The 24,896-nt window shown below is 53.7% G+C and overlaps 1 protein-coding gene across 2 annotated transcripts in view; it reads left to right on the plus strand.

The window, feature by feature from the left end:
* The first annotated feature begins 227 nt into the window (after nucleotides 1-227).
* The window catches only part of MGAT5B (alpha-1,6-mannosylglycoprotein 6-beta-N-acetylglucosaminyltransferase B), a 65,806-nt gene continuing 41,137 nt past the window's right edge, over nucleotides 228-24,896 (plus strand). Inside the window, exons 1-3 of one of the 2 annotated variants that reach the window (XM_014889131.2) lie at nucleotides 228-366; nucleotides 6,412-6,524; nucleotides 23,705-23,849. In XM_014889131.2, coding sequence (XP_014744617.1) covers nucleotides 299-366; nucleotides 6,412-6,524; nucleotides 23,705-23,849 — 326 coding nt within the window. In that variant the 5' untranslated portion in view covers nucleotides 228-298. Of the gene's footprint in view, nucleotides 367-1,830; nucleotides 1,887-6,411; nucleotides 6,525-23,704; nucleotides 23,850-24,896 lie in introns of those variants that run through there. The other variant, XM_088176355.1, reaches the window with a different exon arrangement.

Genomic DNA, 24,896 nt, shown 5'->3' on the forward strand with positions numbered 1-24,896 from the left:
GTCGCCGCTAGATGGCACGCGGAGCCCGGCGGAGCCCGGCGGAGGCTCCGCGGGGCGGTGCGGGGCGGAGCGGAGCCGCAGCGCGGGGTGCGCGGAGCGGAGCGGAGCCGAGGGGCCCGGCCATGGGCTCGGCCGGCAGCGGGCAGGGGCAAGGGTAGGGCAGGGGGGCCGTGTCCCCCCGGTGCCCCCGCCATGCGCCCCCGCGCAGCCCCGCGCCCCGCCCGCTGAGCCCCGCTCGCTGCCGCCCTCGCTGCCTCTGGGGGGGTGCGGGGCCGCCCCCTGCCCGCAACTTCGAACGATGATCACTGTCAACGCGGATGGCAAGATAATGGTCAGAAGATGCCTCGTCACCTTGAGACCCTTTAGGTAAAGTTGGTGTTTCTCCCTGGCCGCTGCCGCCTCGCCCGGCTCCTGCGCTGGCTGCGGGGGCTGCGGCTGGCCGGGCTCTGTGTGTGTGCCTGGGGCTGCGTGTGTGGGGATGGAGCCCGGCTGGGCACGGCGGGGATCAGGCGGGGATCCAGGCGGGGATCCAGGCAGGGATCCAGGCGGGGATCCAGCAGGGCTGCCCGCGGGGCAGAGTGCGGCTCCTGCAGCTCTCTCTGTGCCGGCTCCCGCTTCCCCCGCCGCCGCTGTCTCCGGGATTATCGCACGGCTGCTCGCCGCCGGCTTTTTTGGGTACCGCTCTCGGAAATGTTGATACTGGGGGGATTCGGTTCCTCTGGTTTAAGCCTGGGGATTTCAGAGCCCACCCTGAACTGTCAGTGGGGCTAGGGTGGATAACCAAACCCGAACCCCTCCGGCTCCGGCACATCCGCACCCACCCATTGCTTTTCCCCTTGCTGTAACTCCCCATTTTTGCTTCCGTACATTCGCTTCCCCTCTCTGGCTTCTTTGCTTCACTGGAGATGTGCATGGGTTGCTCCCGAGACACACGGGAGGTGTTGGCAGGTACGTGGTTTTTGATGGGGAGAGGGACCAAAACCCCTTGGAGATGGAGGGGAACGTGCCAGGGGATGAAGCTCAAGCTGGGGCGAGCCCAGCCCAGCGGTTTCCAGCGCTCCCCGCTGTGTTTGGAGGTTTGGGGTCACCGGAGGGATCTGCTCGCTGCCTTTTTGCTCAGCCCAGGCTGCAGCCCGGCGTGGAGAAGGAGGAACAGGCTGGGCTCGCACGCTCGCCTGCACTCAGGTGTGGAGATGTTGTCTGTCTGTCTGTCCTCGGGAGCTGCTCGGCTCTGCTTTCCTGGAGCGATTCTTGCTGCCGGATCCCTGCTGCCCTGGCACTGGGGAACTTGGCCAAGGGGATGCCACAAAGCGGTGGCCGAGGTGTGAGGGCTCCCACAGCTCAGGTTGGCTCCGGGTTGAGCAGGGAGTGACGCGAGAAGGGCACACTCGCCCCGGGGAATGCTCTTTGCCTGGCTGTTTGCTTTCTCAACTGGGTTTGAATTCCACGGTGAGGAAGTGACTGGAGCATCCCTGTGCCCTGGGCATCGCCCTTGAGACAGGGGAGCCCCATCTCCAGCAGTGGCCTGGGATCAGGGTGGGAGAGCACAGGGAGTGCAGTCCAGGGTGACCACAAAGTCCCGTTAGGGGTGAGGGGTTTGTGGTGGCTGGATGGTCTTTGGTGTCCAGGTGGAGAACTTGCACTGTCCTGGCCGTGTGCCTTGGACTGCTCTCCGGCCAGTACAGACCAGTATTGGTGCCACTGGAACCAGCAGGGTAACCTTGCTAACAGTCAGGCTCCCCCTGTGCAAGAGGAGGAATTCCCAGGACCCTCTCCTTACTGTCCCACAGTGTCCAGGACCTCTGCACCTCCTCCATGCTGCTGTCACGCTGAGTGTGACCCCTGATGTCACAGTCCTGTGTCACCTTGATGCCAGCCCAGCATGGGTGAGTGTTGGCACTGCCCAGCTCCAGCTGTAACCCGTGCAAACCAGCTCTGCTCCCCTAAAAGCAGCACCCCACATCCTCAGCTGAGGGTCAGGGATAACTCCAGGACTGGGAGAAGATCCTGGCAGTCAGGGTGGGTCCTGTAAATCGCTTCCCTGCTGCTGGCTGGGCAAAGCCTCGCTGCTCCAGGGAATCCCGTGGTGCAATCCCCTGCCTGATGTGGATTGCTGCCATCGGAGGAGAGGTGCCGTCGGCAAACAGCACTCAGGAAAGCTGATCCTGTGCACCAAAACATTTCATTAACCACCCTCCAGACACGCTTAGCAAAGCAATGCAGAGCCCTGAGCTGGGAGAGCGCCTGCCGAGAGGGAAGGGGAGAGGGAGCAGATCGGTCTGGAAAAGCACAGGAATGTCCAAGGGTGGCTCTGACTTCATCTCAGCAGAAAAGGGGGGTCTCATTTGTGGTGGTGCCAGTCCAGGCAAGAACTCACCCCGGAGCCCTGGTCCAGCTCGCCCAGCTCTTGGCTCTGTTGTTCTGTTTGCCAGCTGGAAACCAAAGCCAGGCTCTCCGTGGGATGTAACAGTGGTCAGTGAGAGAGTTCACCCTGGTCCCCTGCACGGATCAGGATGCACATGGCTGAGCATTAGTTTGACAGCACTACAGCCCTGTTGGGCTCTGAGCAAAAAGGGTTTGAGGGAGAGGAATCATTTCTTAACCTGACTTCTGCTGTAGGAAAGGTGGCTCAGCTTTTGGGAGTTGAAAACTTGTCTAATAAAAGATGTTACCTGACTCTGTAACCCTTGGCTTTCCCCTGCATCTATGTAGGATTCTCCCTGTTAGTCCCAGCTGGGTGATGTGTCACCATGAGCACAGTCCCAGTGTCACATTCCCAGTGTCACAGTCCCATCCTGCTGAGTGCTGCTGGCCTTCCTCCCCCCACCACATCCCAGCTCAGCACTCACACCCTCCTGGTCACATCCAACTTTCTGTTCCTTGGGCCAAAAATCCTCCATGGCTGGGGCATCACTTGCAATTTTCATTTAAGACTTGAGGAATTTCGCTTTCTTCTCTTTTGGGCACTGAGCCAGAGCCCAGAACTGTGAACATTTCAGTTTGGGGAGGATGTGGAGAGGGACTTGGCACCAGAATTGTGCCTGAGCGATGAATTAAATGTGACATTGGATGACAGGCAAAGCCAGCATCCAGGATAGATATTATTTGGTCCTTGGAACTTCACAGTCTTCAGGGAGTTAGTCTTGACTTTGGGAGAGAGGACCCAGTGCATTTGGACCATCTGAGATCTGTTATGTTTCACCTGTTTTGTATAAATTTGTTTTCTGTATAAGGAGTTTCCACTCAGCTGAGGCTGGGCCAGGCATTTTTATTCACCTGGAGAACATGAGCAAAAGCAAAGGAGTTGGGTTTCTCAGGCTGAGAGTGCAGCCCTGTATCCCCCCCTGCTCCCCGGAGCACTGCTCTGGGCTGGGTCCACTGATCTCCCAAGGACAGCAATTCCAGTAAGGCTCCAAGTCCTACTTTTTTTTCTTTTTCTTTTTCTTTTTTTTTTTTTTAAGGAAAAAAGCATCTTGCATCTCCCCTACTCTCTCTGTAATCCAGTCAAAATGAAAAAGGTTTAGTTTCCTAGGGAGGTGGTAGAGCACAGATTACCTTTGTCTCTTTTTCTTCCCTTCCCCTTTTTCTTTCTGCTCAGTGTTTAACGATCCCTCCTTGCCAGACTATAATTATGAAGATTAAAAAGCATCAACAAGGTGTCGCATAATGATGAAGATATTGTCGATAGGAGCGTGAGAGCAGGATCAGGTCTGAGTATTTATTCAGGTGATGCTTTGTTAAAATGCCCCTTGGGGGAGGGGATACCAGGACAGGGCCATGGTGGGTTTTGTACCAGGAGGACCCTGGGGTGCAGGACTTGGACCCCCTTCAATTTGTTTCTTCTCTTGTCCTCTCCTGCCAGGGAAGTGCCATGGCAGACAGAGTTCCCCAAGGGCAAATTCAGCCCTCCAAAGCCAAGCTGGGTGCAGCAATCCCCTCCAGTGTGTTCCTGAGAGCCTTTCCCAGACCCAGCACTGCACTGGGCTCAGGCTGTGATAATGGCAGTGCACTAATGTCCCCAGATCACCCTCTCTCCAAGCTATTTATGGGACACCACGCTGCTTTGCAGCATCAGGGACGCTCTGCTGCCTCCACAATCACCTCCCTGCTGGAGCTGGACCACAGCTCTCTGAAAACCCTCCTCCCAGGTCTGCTTTGGGCAGGGGCTGAGGTCTGTGTCATGTCTGTGTGCAGATTGCACAGCTCGATGGTTCATCAGCATCTGCTGGGGAGGGGGTGGCTCTGCTCCTCTCTGCTCGTGGGGCTCACCAGCTGTGCCCATAGCCAGGCCTTTAGGGGTGGGAGCCTGGATTAGTGAGTGCACAGTGGTTTATATATCCTGTAGAAACTGCTTTGCACCCCTCCAGAGTGGGAATTTCCCTCATTTGGAAATTAAAGGGACCTGAGCTGGTCCATGCCTGCACAGGGGTGTCAGTGTTTTGATGATGCATCCCCTCTCCCAGGTGGGTCAGCTCTGTCAGGGAGTGTTTGTGGCAGAGCTCCTTAGTGCTGACAAGCCCAGGGTGTTGCTTTTCCCCTTGATTAGGTGGGAGGTGAGAGGGGTGGGGAGCTGTGCTGTGCTGCTTGTCCAGAGCCCAAGGCCAGGTGCCCCTGATCCATGGGGATGGGCAGGAGTTGGGGGCCTGTCTGCTGTGAGCTGATCCTCGTAGAACAGGCAAAGGAAACCTTTTGTTCTTGAGCTGGCTGCTGCTGAGAGCGAGGCTGCCCTGGGTCTGGGCTCAGGTGTGCTGTCTGTGTGACAGCAGCGTCAGAGCTGCCTGGATGGAGGGAGGGAGCTCGTGGGATCCCCTCTGATGCCATGTCTTGCCCAGGAGTCTTTCCAGGCAAGGAAAGCCTGGCCATGCTGTGCTGGGATCTGCCCTGGGAGCTCCTCCACTAGATCTCCCTGGGAAAGCCCAGCCCTTCTTGAGCTGCTTAACCCGGTGCTTGAGCTCCCCACAACATCTCCCAGTCACTAGTGAGGGTTTTGAAGCAGGTCACGATATTGGTTAACCCTCTCCAGCAGCAGATAATTGCAGTGCTGGAGCCCAGAGTTGAAGGTTGGTTCCTACTCCTCTTTGGCTCTGTAGGAATGCTTAGGTGGAGAGCTGTGGGCTCCTTTACACGTGGAAAAGCCTGGTGGCTGTGCTGTGTCTGTGCTGTGTCTGTGTGCAGCTCCGGAGTCCTTAGAGGACGCTGTGAGCTTGTAAAGGGAGTTGGAGGCTCCTGTCCTCTGTGGTTTGTTTCCCTTTGGCTCAGGGATGCTGAGAGGCACCCCAAGGGCTTCCTCAGCTCCCTGTCCCACACAGGATTTACCTGTTGGAAGACAAACCTGGCTGGCTGGGGCTTGTCTTTCCTCTGTCTCCTCCTCGAGATTTCCCCTGGGTTTGGTGGCTGAGATCAAGCTGCTGCTCTGGGAGCTGTCACACTGACACCTGGCACTGGATCTGCCAGGGCTTTTCCCGTGTGTCTGCTGGAGGCTGCTGCACCTCCACGAAGTCTCAGGGATCATGGCAGCGTCTCTGAGCAGTGGAAGGAGGCCAGACATCCATCCCTTGGCACAGAGCACTCTGCTTTACACTCCCTGCTGCACAACCAGGCTGGCACAGAGCTCTTGCCTTCAGCCCTTCCACCCCCAAATGAGTGACTGGCCTGAATTTAGCAGGAGCAGTGCTGGGAGCTCCTGTCCCTCACTGGAGGTGACGTGCAGATGACATCGTGCCCAGTGTGTCCCCTGGCAGCCACTTCCCTGCCAGCCCTGGGGTGGCCCCAGGCCAACTGAGTGCTGTGGGGCAGGTCCCTCCTTGTCCCCTTGTGCACAGGGGACACAATGACACTGCCGGTGGCCCAGTTACAGGGAACAAAAGGCTTTATTTAAAAAACTGAAAGGGTTTTTTTTTAGATCTTTGGGAGGAAAGGAAGGTAAAGATCTCTCTTGAGTCCTCTCTCCCAGAGGAATACAGGTATTGTTTATTGTGGTTCCTGCAGTCTGGGTTGTTGGGCTGGACTTGGTGGAGCAGCCTACAGGCTCTGGCTCAGCTTCCCACAGAAGATGCAAACCCACCCTTGAGTGCAGAGGAGGAGTCCTCAGGGCCTGCCCACTGGAGCAGGCTGCAGGGATTTCAGAGGGGGCTCTCAGGCAAAACCCCCTGCTCAGTGCCAGGGTTTGGGCAGAAGCGTCCTGGGCTCTTGGTGAAGCACACGTGAGGCTGGGGCTGCACAGATGGTCTCTGCCAGGGCTGGGTGGGGTGGGCCAGAAGGATGGAGCTGGGATTGTCCCACACACCCAAAGCCTCTCCTGCTGCTGTGCAAAGGAATTACTCCAGGGGCAGAGGGTGGCGGGGCTGGCCCACCAGGGAGGAGCTGGCTCCTCATCACACTTTGCTCCAGCTCTGCTTTTCTCTCCCGCAGGATTTTCGTGCTGGGCATCGGATTTTTCACCCTGTGCTTCCTGATGACCTCCCTGGGAGGGCAGTTCTCAGCCAAGCGCCTGGGGGACTCCCCCTTCACCATCCGCACCGAAGGTGAGCACGGCGCCGAGCCCAGCCTGTGCCTGGGGCTGCTCCATGGAGCGCCAGGGATGCGGGAGGATGGGGCTCGGATCCTCCATTCCCACAGGTCCTTCCTGGCCCTTTTTTGGGATTATCAGGATGGCTCAGGGTTCTGCTAGCCTCTCTTGCCATGGCAGGGAAGTTTTGCTGTGTGGCTCAAACCTGGCTGTGCTTTCATCCAGAGGTGTGACGTGGTGGGGATGGATGCTGGGATGTAGATGAATGTTGGGATGTGGATGCTGAGCCTGGCTGACAGCACAAAATGGGGAAGCAGTGGGATCAGCCCCTCAGCTGGCAGCACTGTGGGTTGTGTGGGCTGCCCCTGGTCTCATGTGTGGAGGATTTAGCTCAGGTGCTTGGAGGTCTCAGTGGGTTTGAGCACTTGTGGTCTGCAGGGCGTGGAAATTGCTCCTTAGGAAAAGGAAATTAAAAGGCCTTTGTGGGTTTATGCAGGTTTGTAGAAATGTAGAAGAGAGATATTCTAATTTATAACAAGTGTGTGTTATGTTGCATTTAACACCTCTTTTGGCAAGACACGAAGTCAGCTCAGGAGACACTCCTGTGGTGGGACAGCCACGTCCCTTTCTCTGAGAGGACACTGCTGCCATGGATTGAGCTTCCCCTGATTTTTCTCTGAGGTTTCAGTCACCTGAAATGCACAGAAGGAACTGCCCAGCTTGAACTCCCCTGAGCAGGGTGAGATGGGCTTGGTCAGGCCACCGTGGTCTTCTCCTCCTCCATACCAAAACCATGGAAGGATCTGAGCTCCACAGCCTCACCTAGACCTGAGTTTTACAGCCACACCTAGGATGTGATTTTGGAGCATTAAATCCTTTCCTTGGGGTGCTGGAAGAAGTGCCAACTGCTTCCCTACAGGAGGAGAGGGATGGTGTGGTGGTTTCCAGAAGCTGGGTGGTGTTAAACTGCTTACTGACTTTCCCAGAGATGGATTTGCAGCCTGTGGCAGCTGGATTTGTGTTCTCCCTATGGATGGAGGACACTGTGGCTGATTTTCCTCCCCCTCTGCTCCCCTAAGTGTTTCCATCACCAGCTCCATTAAACCCTTTGCTGAGGATTGGTGTTTTCCTGGTGACCTCAGCCTGGAGCAGGTGGCAGGGTCAGTGCTTTTCAGTGTTTCTGCACTTGGTCAGGGTACATGTTCCCATGGGGAAGGTGGGTTTTGTGTTCCTGTCCCCAAGCCAAGCACACATTCCAGGATGGCTGGTGAGTGAAGCCTGGTTTTAGGGGATTTCTTCCTTCTTGGGATAAGAAACAGCAGGAGGAAAGTGGATAGAAGCCCCCAGAACCTTCTCCAAACCTTCTCCAGACCTGTCTTTTGAGGAGATGGGTTGTGAAAAGATTGCTGGGTTTGAAATTAAAGGTGTCACTGTTACAGCTGCCCTCTGTCCAGAGGAGTCCCAGTGCCCCTGAAAAGTTTGTAGAGCACTGAAAGAAGGGCAGAGACACTGACTGGCTGTGGGGCAGCTGAGGTGTGGGGCAGGTTGTGCTGCAAAGAGCAGCAAAGGTTTCCAGAAACCTGCAGAAGCACCTGGGGCCCAGAGGGCTCTAAAGTTGGAGTGAAATAATGGCAAAAAGATCATTACTCAGCTCTTTACCCCCTTCCTGGATGCCTTGGAGTGGCTTTTCCCATCTTGATCCTTGTTATCAATTTAACCCAGTCCTTTGAATCCACTGGCTGCATCCTTGCCTGTCTCGTTTACTGGGAGCAGTGTCAGCACAGCCCTGGAGCTGGGTCAAAACAAATCTCCTTTTTCAGGCCCTCACACCTCAAACCCTCCACACTTAGGGGTTCAGGTGATTAAATCAAGGTGTGTAGATGGGTTCACCCTCTTGCCTGACCCTCTGTGGCTCTGCTGAGAGCTGTGGGCACCAGCCTTGCTGCTTGGGACAGATGCTGCTGTGCTCAGAGCTGGTGCAGGTTGAATGTTGCTTCTGGTAATGCCTGACTGGCCTCATTTAAAGAAGAAAAGAAGTAAATTATGACCTAGGTCCTCTAATTTTTCAAGATTTTGGTCTCTTAGCTTTCTAACTGGGTAAGGCAAATCCTACTTTGTTAGAAAGCTCAAAAATTCGATGCAAATCCAATTTTTTTCCTATATTCAGTGGCTTTGCCAAACAAACTATTGCTTCCAGATGAATTGCTGCACATTTGGCTGTTGCTGTGCTGCTTATTGGGGAAGATGAGCTTCATTCATGGCCTCACACACTGGTTTTAAACACAAAGCATCCTCTCTCCTGCCTCAGGAGGAAGATGCTGGGGGAAGGTTGTGTTCTTTGTCCCTAAAGCTTGGCAGGCACACCCTGAGAGGCTTTTTGTCACTCTTTAACACCTGGTTCAGGCTTTTGGGGTTCAGCCTTTCCTGTCACACTGGTTTGTAGGGACTGGCTGTGCCCCAGGGTGATGTTGCTGCTCCCAGGGGGGAGTAACCCCCAAAGCAGAGTGGGACCAAGACCTCAGGGAATGAGCTGGCCAGGGTCACCACAGACCTCCCTGGGTCACCTGGGAAAGGCTGTGGCTGTTGTGGGGAGGATGTGATGGCTGGAAGGATCAGCTCTCCCAGCCATGGGAAGGGCAGGAGGGGTGATGGCTCCTGGGCCACTGGAGATGGGGAGTCACAGCCCCTGGGGCTGGGGAGTCAAATCCATCCCTGCAGATGTGAGAGCACACCCAGCTGTGGCAGCTGTGGGCAGGTCTGACCCCTCTGTTTGGGAGTCCAGAGGTGTCTCCTGGCCAAGGGGAGGCAGAGCTCCCCTGGAGGAGCGTGGAATGAACATCCAAGTGGGGAGGTGGGAGCAGGAATGGATGTGCTGCTTGTTAGTGCTGTGAATTCTCCAAAGGTCTGTTTGAATAACAAACTGGCATTTAATTAACATGTGTTCTGGATCCCAGGAAACCCGGGAAATATTCCTGGCAGTTATGGTTGCTGTTAAGCACACAGAGCTGGGCTGGAGGGGAGCTCAGAGCAGGTTAATTGTGCTGGGCTGACGAGCTCTGGGTGTGATAGGGAAGGGGAATCTGCACGAACCTGAGCAGGTTCATGGCCAGAGGCTTGGGAAGAGTTCCTGGGTGTGTGGCCTCAGGTCTGCCATGCCCAGGCCTGAGTGTTTCCCTGGAATGGGCTCCTGGTGGGGAAGGAGCCTGGTCCCTGCTGCTGTTCCCTGCTCCACCTGCACTCCTGGAGGTGTCCTTTGGAGCATTATTCATTAATTAATGGATGTGGCAGGGAAACTGCCAACATCCTCCTCCCTGTGCTCTGGGGTGGCTGCTCTGCAGTGGAGCTGGAGAATAAATGGGGTGGGTTTGTGGTGAGTGAGAGTCAGCTCCTGCAGTCCTTCCTGGGGCTGATCCCAGCTTTTGTGGCTGTCTGTGCTGCTCCTTGTCCTGCCAGACCCAGCTCAGGAGAAGCTGCCCATGCCCTTCAGTGCCTGCGGGGTTGGGGTGGCTGCAGAGAGCTGGGGGATGTAAAAAATTAATTTATTTTAAAATCATCTGCATCCAAAAAATCCTTTGGGTTGTGGTTTAATGCTGAAGTTCATAGTTCCTGGTCCAGTTTAGGCTGGGGCTGTTCCTGTTTCTCCCTGAGTGACCTGCCCAGCCCAGCCTTGAGCCTCAGCTATTGCAATTCAAAGGGAGACATGAGAACGCCCCAGCCCTGCCCAGAGCTTTCCTGGCTCCTGAACTGTGAGAGCAGCCAATCATAACCAAAATAAACATAGATGTGAGGCAGGAGCATGAAAAGGAGAAATTGATAATGTCACAGTCCAGAAGTTAATACGATTTAGAATTTGATTTTTGTATGTGAATACCTTTCTTGGAGATTCTCTCCAAAAGCCAAGTTTCTCGGTGTGTGCCAGAAATCATTCCTCAGATGGATTCTCTGCTTGATGATTCGCTGCAGTAGAGGCTTTGCATCTTAACAATAAATAAAAAAAACCCTTCTGAAATGCAAGTTATTTTATCCTAATCCGCTGCTGTCAAGTAAACACAGACAAAGGTTCCTTTGTTTTGAAATGGCCACTGAGAGAATTTGTTCTGCAAACAAAGATGTAGATAAAAAAGGGAAACAGAGAAGTCTATAAATTTTGAATGTGGGAGATGCTTTGGGAAGGGCTCTAAACTCAAGAGATTGAGTTTTCTGTGCCCTCTTCTCTCCTCTTATTTAGAATGTAATATGTTTGATGTTCCTTTTTTTTTCCCCAATCAGCTTTCTTGCAGTTGTTTCACTGCTGGAGTCAGGGGGCAGGAGGCTGATGCTCAAAAAATACCAAATTCTGTAATCATGGTGCTGGGAGGGATTTGGCCCATGGCTGTGCCCCAGGCTGGATTTGGTGGGATGTACATCCCGCTGGTGGAGCTTGCTGCTGTAGGGGATTAGCAGGGGAAAAATAGGTTATTAAGTGTTAAAATGTGATTAGATGTGGCTGGAATATTGCCTGCAGCTGCTGGAGCTGGTTCAAAGAATCAAAAGCCTTTGGATTCCTCTTGCTGTTGGTTCCTGTGGGGTTGGGTATGAGGTGCTGGAGGGATTGGCTGCAAACCCAGGGGAGGTGTAGGACAGGTCCTGATACCCTGAAAGGGCTGGAGCTGAGCTCTGCCCTCGTGCTGGGCTGCTGGTTGTCGTGAGAGGGCTCTGGTTTGATTGCAGCTGACCTTGCTGGGACTTTGCCAGCAGCATTTGAAGCTGTTCACAGGTATCTCTGTGCTTGGGGTCACTGCTGCAGCAGTTCTGGTGCTGAGGTCCTTGAATCCTGCTGCCTTTGGGAAGTGGGGCTTTGCTGAGCGGCTGGAGTTGTGTGTTTGCTGTTCCCATAACTCTTTTTTTTCAACCTGTTCTCAAGAGTTTCCTGCTGCTCAGCTGCAGAGCTCAACACCTGCCTCTCCCCCCCTCCAAAGCGAGCTCCCAGCAGCATCTCCAGCTGCTTTCCTGTGGCTGGCCACAGCTGGGCTCCTGAGCTGGGTTTCCTGCTCTGCTTTGGGAGCAGGATCCCTGGGAATGGGATGAAGGAAGGACAAGGGTGGGGGAGAGCTGATTGCAGAGCACAAGCTGGAAAAGAGAAGCAAGGAGGGGTGAAGCTCAGCCTCTGCAAGGCTGTTGCACCTTGTCCTAGGTTGCTGAGATGTGTTTTGGGGCCTGATCTCAGGGCTGCAGGATATGGACCCTGATGGGGGGGTGATAAGCAGCTTGTGGGCTAGAACAGAGGTTTTCCCAGTCCTACAGCACTGGGACATTGCAGCTGGGCAATGATAACTCAACCTGGAATCTGTCTGGAGGTGGGCAGTGCACCAGCCCCTGCAGGGACTCCCTGTGGCCTGTGACCCAGCAGAGTTGCAGGTCACCAAAGAACAGCTTCTGCTGCAAAAAGATTTGGTCATTCAAGTTCAGGGAATAAAAATAAATGTGGAAAAGAAAAAAAAAACAACGTGGAAGCCTCCCCTTGCTGGCTTGGGGTGTCTTGTCCCACATGCAGACCATGGGGAGCTGAGCACTGGGGCTTCCTTGTGCTGTCAGAATGGCTCTGAATTGCCACGTTGGGCTACAGGACTCTCAGGAGAGATCCAGAGCCAACAGCCGAGGCGTGTGGTGCTGGAGATGGTGTTTAATGTCACCTGGCAGGAATCCTGCCCTGCTCTCCTCAAACCCTCTCAGTAATGCAGCTCCTGGAGTGCTCTGCCTCCCCTGCTGCTGTTGTTGCTCCAGTTCCTGTAGTCTTACCTGCTTAAAGCGATTTCTTCCATCAGTGAGCACAGAAGAGGAGAGAGGGAGATGTTTAGGGCCGTGCAGCACAGCTGAAAGCTTTGATATTTGTGGTTTCTGTTTCTCTCCAGAGCAGGGATGTTGTGGAGGGGTGGGAATAGTGCTGCAGATGACAGTGCTGAAGGTTGCTCAGGGTTTTGTAGGGCATTTTCACCATTTCAGAGCCACAGCACCGTGAAGCAATGGGATCTCTTGTTATTTCAATGCCTTGGATTGCTCCCTGAGGAGCAGAGCAGAGAGGCCAAATAGAAATGTGAGAACCTACATGATCTCCTCAGAGGGGTCCTTTGCTCCTGCTCCCGGCTCTGCTGCTTTTCCTTCTGCTCCAGCAGCGTCCCAGCTGGGTTAGCAGGGCCAGGTAACATCACCATTTGTTCTCACAGAGGATGCAGAAAGGTCAGGCTCGGATTTGCAAACGATCAGAGTGAGCTTGAGTAACTCTGGCATCCCCCCTCGCACTCAGCTGTGCTGGGAGGGGAGGAGGAGGAGGAGGAGGAGGATCGGGATGTGTCCATGATCCTGACCCACTGTGTGCTCTCTCCTTGTGAGGGCTGACAGCAGAGGAGGGCACAGCTCAGTGCAGCTCTATCCTGGCTGCACTGAGATGCTGTTCAGCCCCAGAGAGCTTTAAAATAAAACGCAGATGTGTCACCCTCCCTCCTTCTGGGGATAGGTAATCTTCAGGACCCATTTGCAAATTTGGGTCTCTGCCACTCAGTCTGTGACAGATCCCAGTCTGCTTCTGGGCAGAGCACACAATTCCTCTGAGAGGAGCTTGGGTTGGGCAGAATTTGGGCCAAAAGTTGCTTTGTGGCTTTGGGAACCCCTTTTATTATCTGCTCTGGCTGGAGAGAGCACTCAGGAGCGAGGTCTTGGACTGCTGCCTCCTTGAGACACAGCCCACAGGCTTGTGTTTCCAGGGATGTTCGTGCTCCCTTTGCTTTCAAGAAGTCATGTGAGTTATAAATTTATCTTGCTGCCTTTAACGCTCAGCAGAGGCGACAGGAGAACCAGTTGTGAAGACTCGTGTAAGCAAGTGACAGTGACAGGGGAGGGAGGGAGGGAGCAAGCCGGGCAGGCTCTGCTCAGCAAACTCGCTGCTAATTATTCCCAGTTTCTTCCTGAGTGAGTTCTAACCCTCTCCTGGGCTGCTGGTGTCATGTTTTGATGTTTGCTGAGCAGCCCTGGGTAACTGCAGCTGCTGCAGGAGGAGGGACGAGACTCCTGGCAGGGTTTGCTTGTGTAGAACTCCCTCAAAAGACAGGAGGTTCCCCTGTGGCATCCCCTCTCCCCTCTCTGCCTGTGGGGTTGTTATCAGGCTGTTTTCCCGGGTGCCAGGTGTGGGTCAGTGTGGTGTCACCCCCTCGGCACCAGCTGGGACCTGCAGATCCTGCACATCCCCAGAGCTTCATCCTCCTGCTGCTGCATCCCGAGCTGGGTTAGACTCTCCTGGAGCCTGTGGGTGCCAGCCAGGGGGAAGCCCTGTGGAGGAGCGTGCTGGGCAGCTCTGCAGTGCTTGGGGCTCACTTCCAGCCTCTCTGCATCCGTCCCTTCCAAAGGCACTCCATGAATCCTGGAGCAGCCAGCTGATGCTGGAAGAAGTTGTTTGGTTGGTGCCAAGTGGAGCTGGCTGGTGCTGGGAGCATCTCCTTGGTGAAGAGCTTTGCTGGGAGCTGATGGGTTTTTGATTTCTCCTGGAGCAGCAGGGTTGGCTCTGGGGCTCCCCTGGCAAGGCAGAGCTCCAGCAGCTCCTTCCATTCCCTTCCTTCCTTGTCCAAGCATTGGTGGTGAGGAAAGAGTTCAGGGGGACACCAAAGCCAGGTAGAGGCCAGAGGCAGGGTGAGGGCTTTCTGCCCCAAACATTGCTTTTTGGCAGCTCCTGCTGGATGCTCAGCTGCCCCGAGGGCTCTTTGAAGGAGGTGACACAACACCCACGAGTGACACAGGGGTGTCCTTAACCTGCAGGTTTTTGGGAGCAGACCATTGTTTTGCCTGGGTGGAGGAAATGAGGGTTGACTAAAAGCATGTGGCCTCTCCTTCTTCTGCTGGTGTCCCCACTTCAGCCCCAAGCTCTGCATCCATCCTTAAGTGCACTGTGCTCCCATCCTCAACCCACTCGTGGAAAGGGAGTTAAAGTGGAAAACTTTGCTGCCTTTATTAAATTTGGTGTTGCAGGCAGGGAAATGAGACCTGCTGAAATAATGAAAATAAAAGCGTCCCTGGGGTTCCACATGCCACTGGGGGTTCCTGCCCACTGTGTGGGGATATGCTGGGGGAGCAAAATGCAGTTTGGTGCTTTGCAGGGCACAGAGGGGTAAAGAGAAGTGTCAGGGCTGCTGCTGTAATGGTTAAAGCTTAATCCACCCTGGGAAAATGTCTCTTCCTGAAGAAGTGCCTGTTTCATGCAATTACTGCTCAGAATTGAATGCCTGCAGGCTTAAAGAGAAGAAAAAAATTATGCCACCAAACTTATTGGAAAATGAAAGTGTGAATTCACACGTTTTGAAGTGGGGCAGCAGTGATGAGGACCTTGGAGCAGGGAGGTGTGCTGGCTCCTTCCCTGCTGGCCCTGTGTCAGAGGAGGCAGGAGCAGCATCCTGCTGCCCTGGCACTCTGTTATCTCCATAAGCAGGGACACCCAGGGAATGATTAAATCAATTAATTGATTTTCTATAGCTCATAAGGAAGTCAAATGGCATTTCCATCAACTTGTGATGAGCCTACACCCCACCATGGCCAGGAGGAATGTTAATGGCTCTTTATTCTTTTATTACCCCTTTTCACTCCTAAATCAAAATTCATCCTGAGCCCGGGAGGCAGCAGGTACTTCAGAAAATAAAACTAGCACAGTGGGAACCATAGCAGCCTCTGTAAAAGCTGGGTTTTCCCATTGATTTATTTGTTTCTCTGGCTTAAACGAGAGAGCAGGGCTCAGTTCAGCTTGAGCAGAGATTAGCTGAGGCTCATCCTGCAGCTCTGCCATTGCCCCCCAGCTCTGGGGGCCCTGCTTTGGGCTCTGCTGCTGCTTGGAGGATCCAGCCCCTGGAGATTGATGTGTTTGGAGGAAGGAGATGATTTATCTGCCCCTGGAAGCAGAGTGGCAGGATGCTCAGCACTGTTTGGCCAATCCTTTTGGCTGAAGGATCATTTTGGAAGTGTTAAATGAGTGAGTTCTGCTCTTTCTGAAGCTGAACCCTTTGGGGCAGCTGTGATGTGGCTGTGGGCTCGAGCACTGGATGTGCAGGGCTGGAGGATTGATGGAGCATCCTGGAGCCTTCACTGGCTGGCCTGGGGCTGTGCAAGTGCTGGGTGCATCCTTCCTTTCCTGCCATCCATGGGGCACTCTTGGTAATAGAATTTCCCCTGGATGAGCAATGGGGACCATTAGGAGGAGAACCAGCTGAGTTAAATGCTGGTGCCCTTGGAGACACCTCTTGTAAACACCAAGAACCCAAGTGAAGGTTGGTCCCTGGCTTGTGGCTTTGTGGAGTCACTCTGGGGCTGTCCCTGTCCTGTGGGACCCGTGTGTGCTGCTTTTCCCCTGAAACTGGGGGTCTCAGCTGCAAACCCAGGCTCCAGTTTGCCCCTATCCCAACAGCATCCACCCCAGTGTGGGGTCCAGCCATGCTCTGGTGTCCTCTGGGCTTTGCTACAGCAGCTCCCCTCCATCCATCCCTGTGCTGGAGCCCTTGTGTTTTAGGAAGCAATTTCAAATCGATGTTAATCTTGTAATTTGGAAGCCTGTCCTGCAGTGTGAGGTGTTTGAAGTGCTGCAGAACAGCTTAAAATGCAATTTAAAATCGTGCTGGCTGACAATAGAGAAGCAGCTAAAAACTCCCTGCTGCTGCTTTTTAAAAGAAAAAGTGAAAGGGGGATGAGAAGGAGGAAGAAAGCTGCATTAAAAATACATACTAAAACAAATAAAAGCTGAACTGCAGCATATGCTGGGCTTGTGTGTATTCTTCTCTTCTCCCCCAGCTTCCCAACTCCCCCAGCCCATTTCTAGGGAGCTGATCCAGCTCCTTTTACCTGCAGTGATGGCTCATGGCAGGACTGGTGGCACTGTCCCCATGTCCCAGAGGGGATATTGGATCTCTGGTGTGTGTGTGGTGGGATAAGAAATAATAAAAGTTGGGGGGAACAGCCCTGGGCTCTCCCTTGCAGCAATGAAACGCTCCTGACTGGAAGTATGAGTGTATTGTTCGTTTTCCTGCCTTTTCTAATTTGTATGGAAATAGGGAGCAGACGTGTTTGGGTGGAGCTGCAGGCTGTTCCTGCAGAGTTTCCTTTGGGATGGAAGGGGCAGGGGGAGCTGGATGGATGGAGGAGCATCAGGACCCTCTTCTGCAGGCTCAGCTCAGGGTCCTGCAGCTGCAGAAGGGAGGAACGAGACCCCAGAGCCAGCAGGGCTGGGACAGGGACACCTCAGGGGGGTTTTCTGTAACCAGCCTCCTCCAGGAACCCTCTTGGGGCGTGATGCCAGCAGGAGAAGCTGCAGTGTGTGGGGCAGGGGCTGCAGGAGGGCAGCACAGATGCAGCTCCGTGCTCCTGAGGCTGCTGGTGATGGATCCCAGGGATGTGGCCTGGGATTTGTCCCATTTGTCCCCCTGCTGCCAGGGACCCCAGGAACTGCTGGTGCGAGGGGAAGCAGGGATTTCTCCTGAGCCCAGGGAAAGGTTGCAATTGCTGCTGTCACACCAGCAGGTCCTGCCTGGCCAGGTTGTGGCAGTGTTGGAACCAGTCCCGCAGGGCACAGAGGGTCTGACAGGCTGTGCCTGCCCATGGATACAGAGAGAGAGAGGGAAAACACCCCTGAGGCTGCACATTTACACAGCAGTGCACCGGGGCATGGATAAACCCAGGAGTAGGTGATAGCAGGCAGGTGGGACATAATCTACTTTAGCAGGCAGTGACTTAAGGCTGCCTAATTTGGCTGATGACCAGCGAGCTGCTTTGCTGGCAGGGCTCAGCAGATCGATGGTGCAGCTGCAGCTCTGCTGGGGTGTCCTCTTCACCAGCAGCCCCTGAGCTGCTGCATGGGCACCTCCAGCTCCAGGACAGCTCCCCGTGTGCCTCGTGGTGCTCTCTTCCTTTGGGGCACTGGATAAGCAGGTCTGTGTTTTCTCTGTATAACTCCAGTGAATAAATCTGTAGCAGTTTAACGGCAGATGTGGGTGGATTTGCTGGCAGCAGGAACTGGCTGGGAGCCCATGCTGGGGAATGGGTGCCCTCAAGGGGTGCAGCCACCCCGTGGGACCCTGGAGCAGCTTCCCCAAAGGGATGGAGACAGGAGGTGCCCATTGCTGCCAACCTGAGCCTGGCCTTGGGCTCTCTTGTTTCCAGTTAGTGCTGGGTCTCTGGGCTGTAATTGCAATGGATTATGTGTCAGAGTTAGTCCTTGGCTAGTTGGCTCTTTGGTCTTTTAATCTACTTGAATCAAAATCGATAGTGAAAGTAAATAGAGGAACATCAGAGGGGCAGACAATCGAAGGGCTGGGCTTTGCTCCCTGGGAAAATGCCAGGGTGAGTGTCCTCAGGGGAGGATGGGATCCCCAGGACAGCCCTGGGTACCACCCCGAGGAGCTGGGCACTGAGCTCTGGGGCTGCCTCAGCCCCACTGGAGATCCTCTGCTTTCCTCTGCAATAAATCTGTCCAGATTGTGCTGCCCTTTGGAGGGGTTTAAGTAGCCTGGAGTCGTCCTTTAAAGGAGAAAACCAAAGCAAATTGTGCTTTAGATTGAAATTAATTCCACTGGTATTTTCAATGGACATAGGTAAAATCTCCCTTTCTCTGAGCTGCAGTACCAGCAGGGAATTTGCTGCTGGGGGATGGCCAGGCAGGGCTGGGACAGGCCACAGAAGGGAGGGGGCCAAAAGCCAACTAGGCAGGTTATGGATATTGGGAATAGAGTGTGGGATTGTGCTTTCAGTGTCAGGGAGATGCTTTGGTGCTGTTCACGGGTCTGTGGAGATGTGGGTTGAGGCTGTGCCTTGGTCTCCCCACAGGAGGGCAAGAGAGGCTTTCACTGCCCCTGAAACCACTTGGCTTTGGGTGGAAATGTGTATTTCCCCCCATTTTCTCAGCACGAAGCTGCTGCTGAGCAGGATGGGGCTGAGTGACCCAGGGAGGGGAGCTGCCATCAGGGAGGTTTCAGTCGCTCCAAGTGGCTCAAGGGATGTCGTGGTTTAAGGCCAGATGGAAATGAAGCACCACAAGGCCACTCTGTCCACCCTGCTCCCCCACCCCTGTGGAATGGGGAGGAGGAGTGGAGTAAAACTTGTATGTGGAGAAAAGAAAAGTTTATTAATTGAAAATAAAGTACGATACATTAATAATGGTAAATTATAATGATAACAACAAGGAAATTAGTGATGCACAGTGCAATTGCTCACCACCTACTGACTGATGCCAAAACCCCCTTCTTCCTTCTCTCTCTACTTTATACTCTTACCATGATGTTGTAGGGTCTGGAATATCCCTTTGGTCAGTCTGGGTCCCCTGTCCTGGCTGTGCCACCTCCCAAGCTTCCTCAGCAGCCTGGCAGAGTGAAGAGCAGCAAAGGCCTTGGCTCTGTGTGAGCCCTGCTCAGCAATAACAAAAACATCTCTGTAAAATCAACCCTGTGCTCAGCACAATTCCAAAACACAGCCCCACACCAGCCACTGGGAAAACATTAACTCTACCCCAGCTGAAACCAGCACAAGGGGACATGCACCAAAGTGCTCTTTTTATTTTCCTGAGGGGTTTAACTCCTTTTGAACACCTCAGCCCAGAGCCTGTGTGACAGGGTGACATCCCCCACCCTCCATCCGTGCTTGGGAAGTGCTGGGTGGAGAGGGCTCCCAACGTGAGCAGTGGTGGAGGATGCTCAGGATCCCAAAACATGGGAAAACACAAGGAAATGCCTTCGTGTCTGCTCCTTTCCCTGTGGCACAACCTGGGCTTTGCCAGCACCACTTCACATCACCCTCACTGGTCCCTGTGCTGGACTGCCCAGCAGTGTCCCCTGCCCTGGAGATTTTCCTTTCCCAGCTGCTCCCCACTCCTGCATGGTCAGGGAATCATAGAAATACAGAATATCCTGCCCTGGGAGGGATCCACAAGGATCACTGAGTTCCAGTGAACCTCACCTTTGAATTCAGGTTGGCTCACGGAGCAAAATTCCCCTGAATGCTCATCCTGGCTCCTGTTGTGGAGGTTCCAGTGGCAGCTGCTGGCAGGGGGTGATGCCTGCTCATGGCTGCTTTCACTCCAAGGAGGTATTTTAAAAACAAGTGCATCATTAGTGAGTTCCCTTGGGTTTCAACCCATCCAAATTTGAGCATATTTGTTGTTGACTATTCCACTGGTTTCACAGAGAAGCTATTCCTTCTTCCACAAGATATCACCCTTAGGGGCTGCTTTCCTTTTTTCCCCTGATTTCATCCAATTACTTAGCTGTGTGCTCTTCAGAAGCCCCATAAATAATTCTCCTCCCTCTACTGTGTTTACCAGCGTGTCTCATGAAATCCGGTAAGATATGATTGATTGCAATCATTATTTCCTAGTGCTGCTATGAAAACCTCTGTCAGTTCAGTGATTGCCTGGAAAGCGTGGCTGCCACTCAGGAAAACTGTCAAAACCTTTCATACTTTAACAAACTCCAATTAATCTGTCGGTTGGGTTTACTTGTATTTGCTGTCCCATCATTGCTGATTATCAGGGGAAATTAGAATATTTTTCCTTTCTAATTAGCAGCTTGGTGGCTTTGTTTTTTTTTTTTTAAAGGAAGTGGTTTTCATCACTGTTTAATTTTTCAGAGCTGTTTTACTGGGTTTTTGTGCTGTTAAGGTGGGTTTGGGTTTATCCTGGCTGCCTGCTGTGCTGTGGGTAAAGTCTCCTTGGGGATCTTCATCTCTGGCTTTAGGGAGAAGCCTGAGGTCCTGGGCAGGATCTCCTCCATGCTCTGGATCCCCGTGCCTGGCTCAGGCAGCTGAGCAGCCCTGGGTGGGAGTCTGAGCCTCTGTTTCAGGTTAACAAATTAATCCTGGCTCTTGCATTTTTAAAAGAGTCGCTTCAGCACTTTCCCTCCTTTCTTCTCGTTTTAATGAGACACACTTTCCAAGAGATGTAATAATCATTGCCAAAAATGTCAGGTTGTTGTTAGCTTCCTTAAGCTGTGGAAAAACAACAACAACAACAACAAAGCCCAGGAACAGAAAGAGAGAGGTGTTGATGTGGAAAAGCTTCGACTTCATCTCCGAGTGCCAGGGGAGGGCTGGGGGAGATGTGTCCTGTTTCCTGGCAGGCTGCCCCAAAAGGGAAAGCTGGGATATTTTTTAAATTACTATTTTTAGCTAATATTTGGGATTTTTAAATTTCTTTATTTGAGAAGGAATATCTCAGCTCACTGCTGACAGCAGAGCTCAGAGGTTTTGTTGGAAAGCATCTTGCAATGGCTGGAAACCAGCTGGGAATTGGATGGTGGCAGTGACAGGAGGGGAGATCTCAGGGAAATTTGGGGAAGCCACTGGGAATGTCAGGGGCCAGGCTGGTGGTGGGGTGCAGAGCTGGAGCTTGTGCCTCCAGTTACTGCTGGCTTCTCTGGGATCCACAGGGAAATGGATTTGTGCCCTGGTGGGAATATCCTCATCCCTCATCAGTGATTGGGGAGCAGAGCTGTCTTGTCAGCTGTGCTTCTGTGATGAAATCTTGGAGCAGGTGGCCTTACCTGGACTCTCCATCTCCAGGATTTCCTGCCAGGAAATCTCCATCTCCATCATCTCCATCTCCATCTCCATCTCCATCTCCATCTCCATCTCCATCACCTTCCCAGGCACAATCCTTGTGTCTTCCTAGCAAACCATCACAACCTGACCTCCCCAAACTAGCTGGGATCCAAATCCCCAGGCCAGGATGGATTCCACCCATGGGAATCTGGTGGTTGTGGTTTCAGCTTTTCTGGCCAGCTGTAGGGGTTGGGTCAGGTCCTTTTCCTGACTCCAGCCTCACCCACTGCAGCACAGGAGCATCCAGGAGGGATCAGTAACCACTGCCTTGCTCAAAAACTGAGTTTAAGGTCCAAGCCCTGCCCTACTGGCCATGCTGGCATGTCAGAACAGGAGCAAATTCTGAGTAGAAATCCTCATTTGGGGGATGGTCAGTCCTGGGATGGACAGAGAGTGCTGGGGGCTGCAACCCATGAACACAGCCCAGCTGTGGGAGGGATGTTACTGGAATGGGCTCAGTCTATGGACAGTGGATTTTCTGATTTAAGTGGATTTTTCTGATTTAAGGTCATGTCAGAGCTATTTCCCTTGGCTGTGCCTTTTCCTCATTTCTCAGCTGTGTTTGGGGCAGCCCTTGTCAAAACGGAGCTCCAGCTTCCAAGATTCCATTTTTTTACCCCCATAGCATCTTTTAATTGCAGGTTCGTTAGCGCTGCTGCTGTTCAGTGGGACAGGCTGTGACTTTTCTATCACCCAGGGGACAGGGTGACCTTCCTGGTGGGATGGACAGATGGCTCCTGTGTTCCCAAACCCACCCAGGAAGGTCTGAGGCTGCACAAGACCTTCGAGCAGAAATCACTGATTTCTTACGATGGAACTGAGGGAATGTTTGGGGAATAGCCCAGTTTCAATCTCCATGAATGGTGGTTTGTCCTCTTTTTTTGAGGAATCGCTTTTGCTCTCAATGTTTCTTCTGTTTTGTTAGATAGCGTCAGGAAAAATAATGTGCTGCTGATAATCTCAGCCAAGTGTGGAAGGCAGCCTTTGGCGAGCTCTGGCTGGCCCAGTGTCAGCTCCTTGCAGGGGTTAAGGGCTGGCTCATAACCCTGTGTTGGTGTGCTGTGCAGCTGACAGAGCTGCAGTGATCCGAGGTGATCCCAGAGCCCTGGGCTGAGAGCCTGGCACAGGAGCGTGGGGCTGCAGCTCCAGTGCAGCCTTCCCTGGGAAGCAGCTCCTGGGAGCTGTGGCTGAAGAGTGGGTGGGTGAATTCCTGGGCACTGGGGATGGAGCTGTGCAGCAGCAGGAGCTGTCACTGTGTCCCTGATCCCACCGTGGCCATACCCTGCTCCCATCTGAGCACCCAAACCACCCAGACCCCACACTGAGGCCTCTGTGCTGTTTCATGTGCTCAGTCAGCTCAGAAGCCCGTGCCAGGGCTGTCCCTGGCACTCAATGCCATTGGGATTCCCTGATCCATCCCAGTGCCCTGGCTGTGCCAGGGTAGGGCATCCCAAATTCAATCTGGCTTTGCAAGACTGGTTGTGCATCTGTTTGGGGGTGCATGAGGTGTCCCTAAGTCCTGATGGCCACCCTATGGCCATCTTATGGCCACCCAGGACATCCAGCAGCCCCTCACCTTCCTGGTGCTGCCCCCCTGGCTCCTGCTGCTCCCTAAATTAAATATGTGCTGCCTCTTGGAAAGCCCATGTGAGTGGAACGGCAGAGATAAGCTAAACGGAAGAGGTTCAGGGGATTATGCACTGATTAAGTTATTACCAACGTGAAATGAGCCGAGCTGAGATGAAACAGGAGCTTTATTTTCTGTTCCCTGGCTCTGGGCTCAGGCTGCCTGTCACTAGATGGCAAATCAGGCTGGGAGCTCCAGGATCCCCCTGTGCTTTCCATGTGGCAGCAGGTCAGTGCTGTGCTAACCCATAGGAAACTGTGTTAAATAGAGCTGGGAACTGGGGGCCTTCCCTGCTGGGAGGGGGTTGAGATGCAGCACTCGAGCTATTTCCAGTGCGGGGTCACTCACCCCATTGCAGATCTGGGCAGAAAATTTCTTCTTTTCTGTAACAGGAAAATCTGGTGCTGCTGGGAGGATGTGTTGGGGGAAGACCACATGTTTGATTAGCTTCCCATGCTTTTCCTTAAGCATCCCCTGCAGGCTGCTCTCAAAGGCAGGATGCTGGGCTAGGTGGAGAGTGAAAAATAGAAGTGCCACATGAAAGGCTGTTTGGGTGGTGCGTGGGAATAAAGTCAGTTAGTTTGCCATAAGCCCTTGGGGCAGGCTGGATCAGGTGGATAAGTCAAGAGTTCATGCCTGGTGAGGGGGCTGGATCCAGGCCTGAGATAACCAGTGGCTATCCCGAGCTGGAGCTGGGTTTGGGCAGGGATTTACCCTGCTTGGGCAGGAGGATGGGACTGTGGGGCAGAGCCAGGGAGAGGACACTGGGGACAGCAGGGCACAGAGATCGTCCCCACAGCACCGAGCCCAGCTGTGGGGCTGGGAGCACAGGGGCACGGGCAGCTCTGGGGCTGGAGCCGGGGCAGGGGGTGCCATGGGTGGGGTCTGTCAGTGCCACCCTGGCCGTGTCTCTGTTCTCTGGCTCTGTCAGTGCCACCCTGTCCGTGTGTCTGAGCAGAGCTGCTCTCTGTGTGCTGCAGTGATGGGTGCTCTGGAGTCCCGAGGGCTGCTGCGGAGGATGAGCGACATGCTGGAGATGCTGATGAAGAGGATGGACATCCTGGCCAGGCTGGAGAACAGCACTGACTTCCACAAAGGGGATGAAGCACGATTCCCTCTGGACAGGTCAGTCAGACCCTGTGGAGCAGTGCTGGGAGTGGGAGTTGCAGGAGCAGAATGCCCCAATGTGCTGAGCTGCTCTTGGGGGGGGTGGAGGGGCCCAACGGGACATGGGGCTGGGCAAGATCGTTTTTAGTGTCATTTGCCATGTTTGGAACCTTTTATTTTGGGATTTCTGAACTGAATGTGATTTTTAGGATTAGTGGTCACAGCCCTCTGCTTGCCAGAGCTCAAGAAGCATTTGCACTACACTCTCAGGCACACTGTGTGATTTTTGGGGCTGTCCTGTGCAGGGCCAGGAGCTGGACTCAGTGATCCTTGTGGGTCTCTTCTTATTTGGGATATTCTATGATTCCACGATTTCCTGAAGCAGCTGTCCCAGCTGGAAGTGTGGCAGTGTCTGCACCGAGGGCTGGGGCAGCACCTGGTGTGTGGGATGTGCTCCCTGAGCTCAGGACACTTCTCTGTGGAGCTGGTGGTTGTTTGGAATCCAGGGCTAGCCTTGGAGTTGAGCGAGATTTAAAATGTGCAGAAGGGCTTAAAATGATGCCCTGGCTCCCTGTGGTGCACATCTCAGCTGGCAGTGTGAGAGATGCCATCAGACCTTCCTGTTGTGGCACACTGATTCACTAAAGAGACATTTCCCTGTGCTCTGAGAGACTTTAAACATTCATTGATACTAATTTGAGTGTCAGGCCAAGAGCTGCACGAATGGTAACTGGTGGTGGGGGAGCAGAGATGAAAAACCACAGGGGCAGCACTTGGGACAAACTTGGCGGTGTGGAAAAGATGCCAGTGTGGATTTTGCTCAGGTGGAGCCTCGGGTGACACAGGAGAGGTGGATGGCAGGGGTGTGACATGCAGGGGTCACCCCTGCCCTGTTCTGTGCTGACAGCACAGGAGCTGTGGTGATCCTGCTGGATCCCACATAACATTCCCAGCTCCTGCCATCACTGTGCTTTTCCCTGTTCCCATCAGCATTTCCATCCCTCTCCTTCGCCTTCCTCACAAGCCTCTTTTGTGCCTGTAATGGAAAACAGAGTAAGTGAGCCT

This window comes from Sturnus vulgaris, chromosome 20, assembly GCF_052056855.1.
Source record: "Sturnus vulgaris isolate bStuVul1 chromosome 20, bStuVul1.hap1, whole genome shotgun sequence".
NCBI classification, from domain to species: domain Eukaryota; kingdom Metazoa; phylum Chordata; class Aves; order Passeriformes; family Sturnidae; genus Sturnus; species Sturnus vulgaris.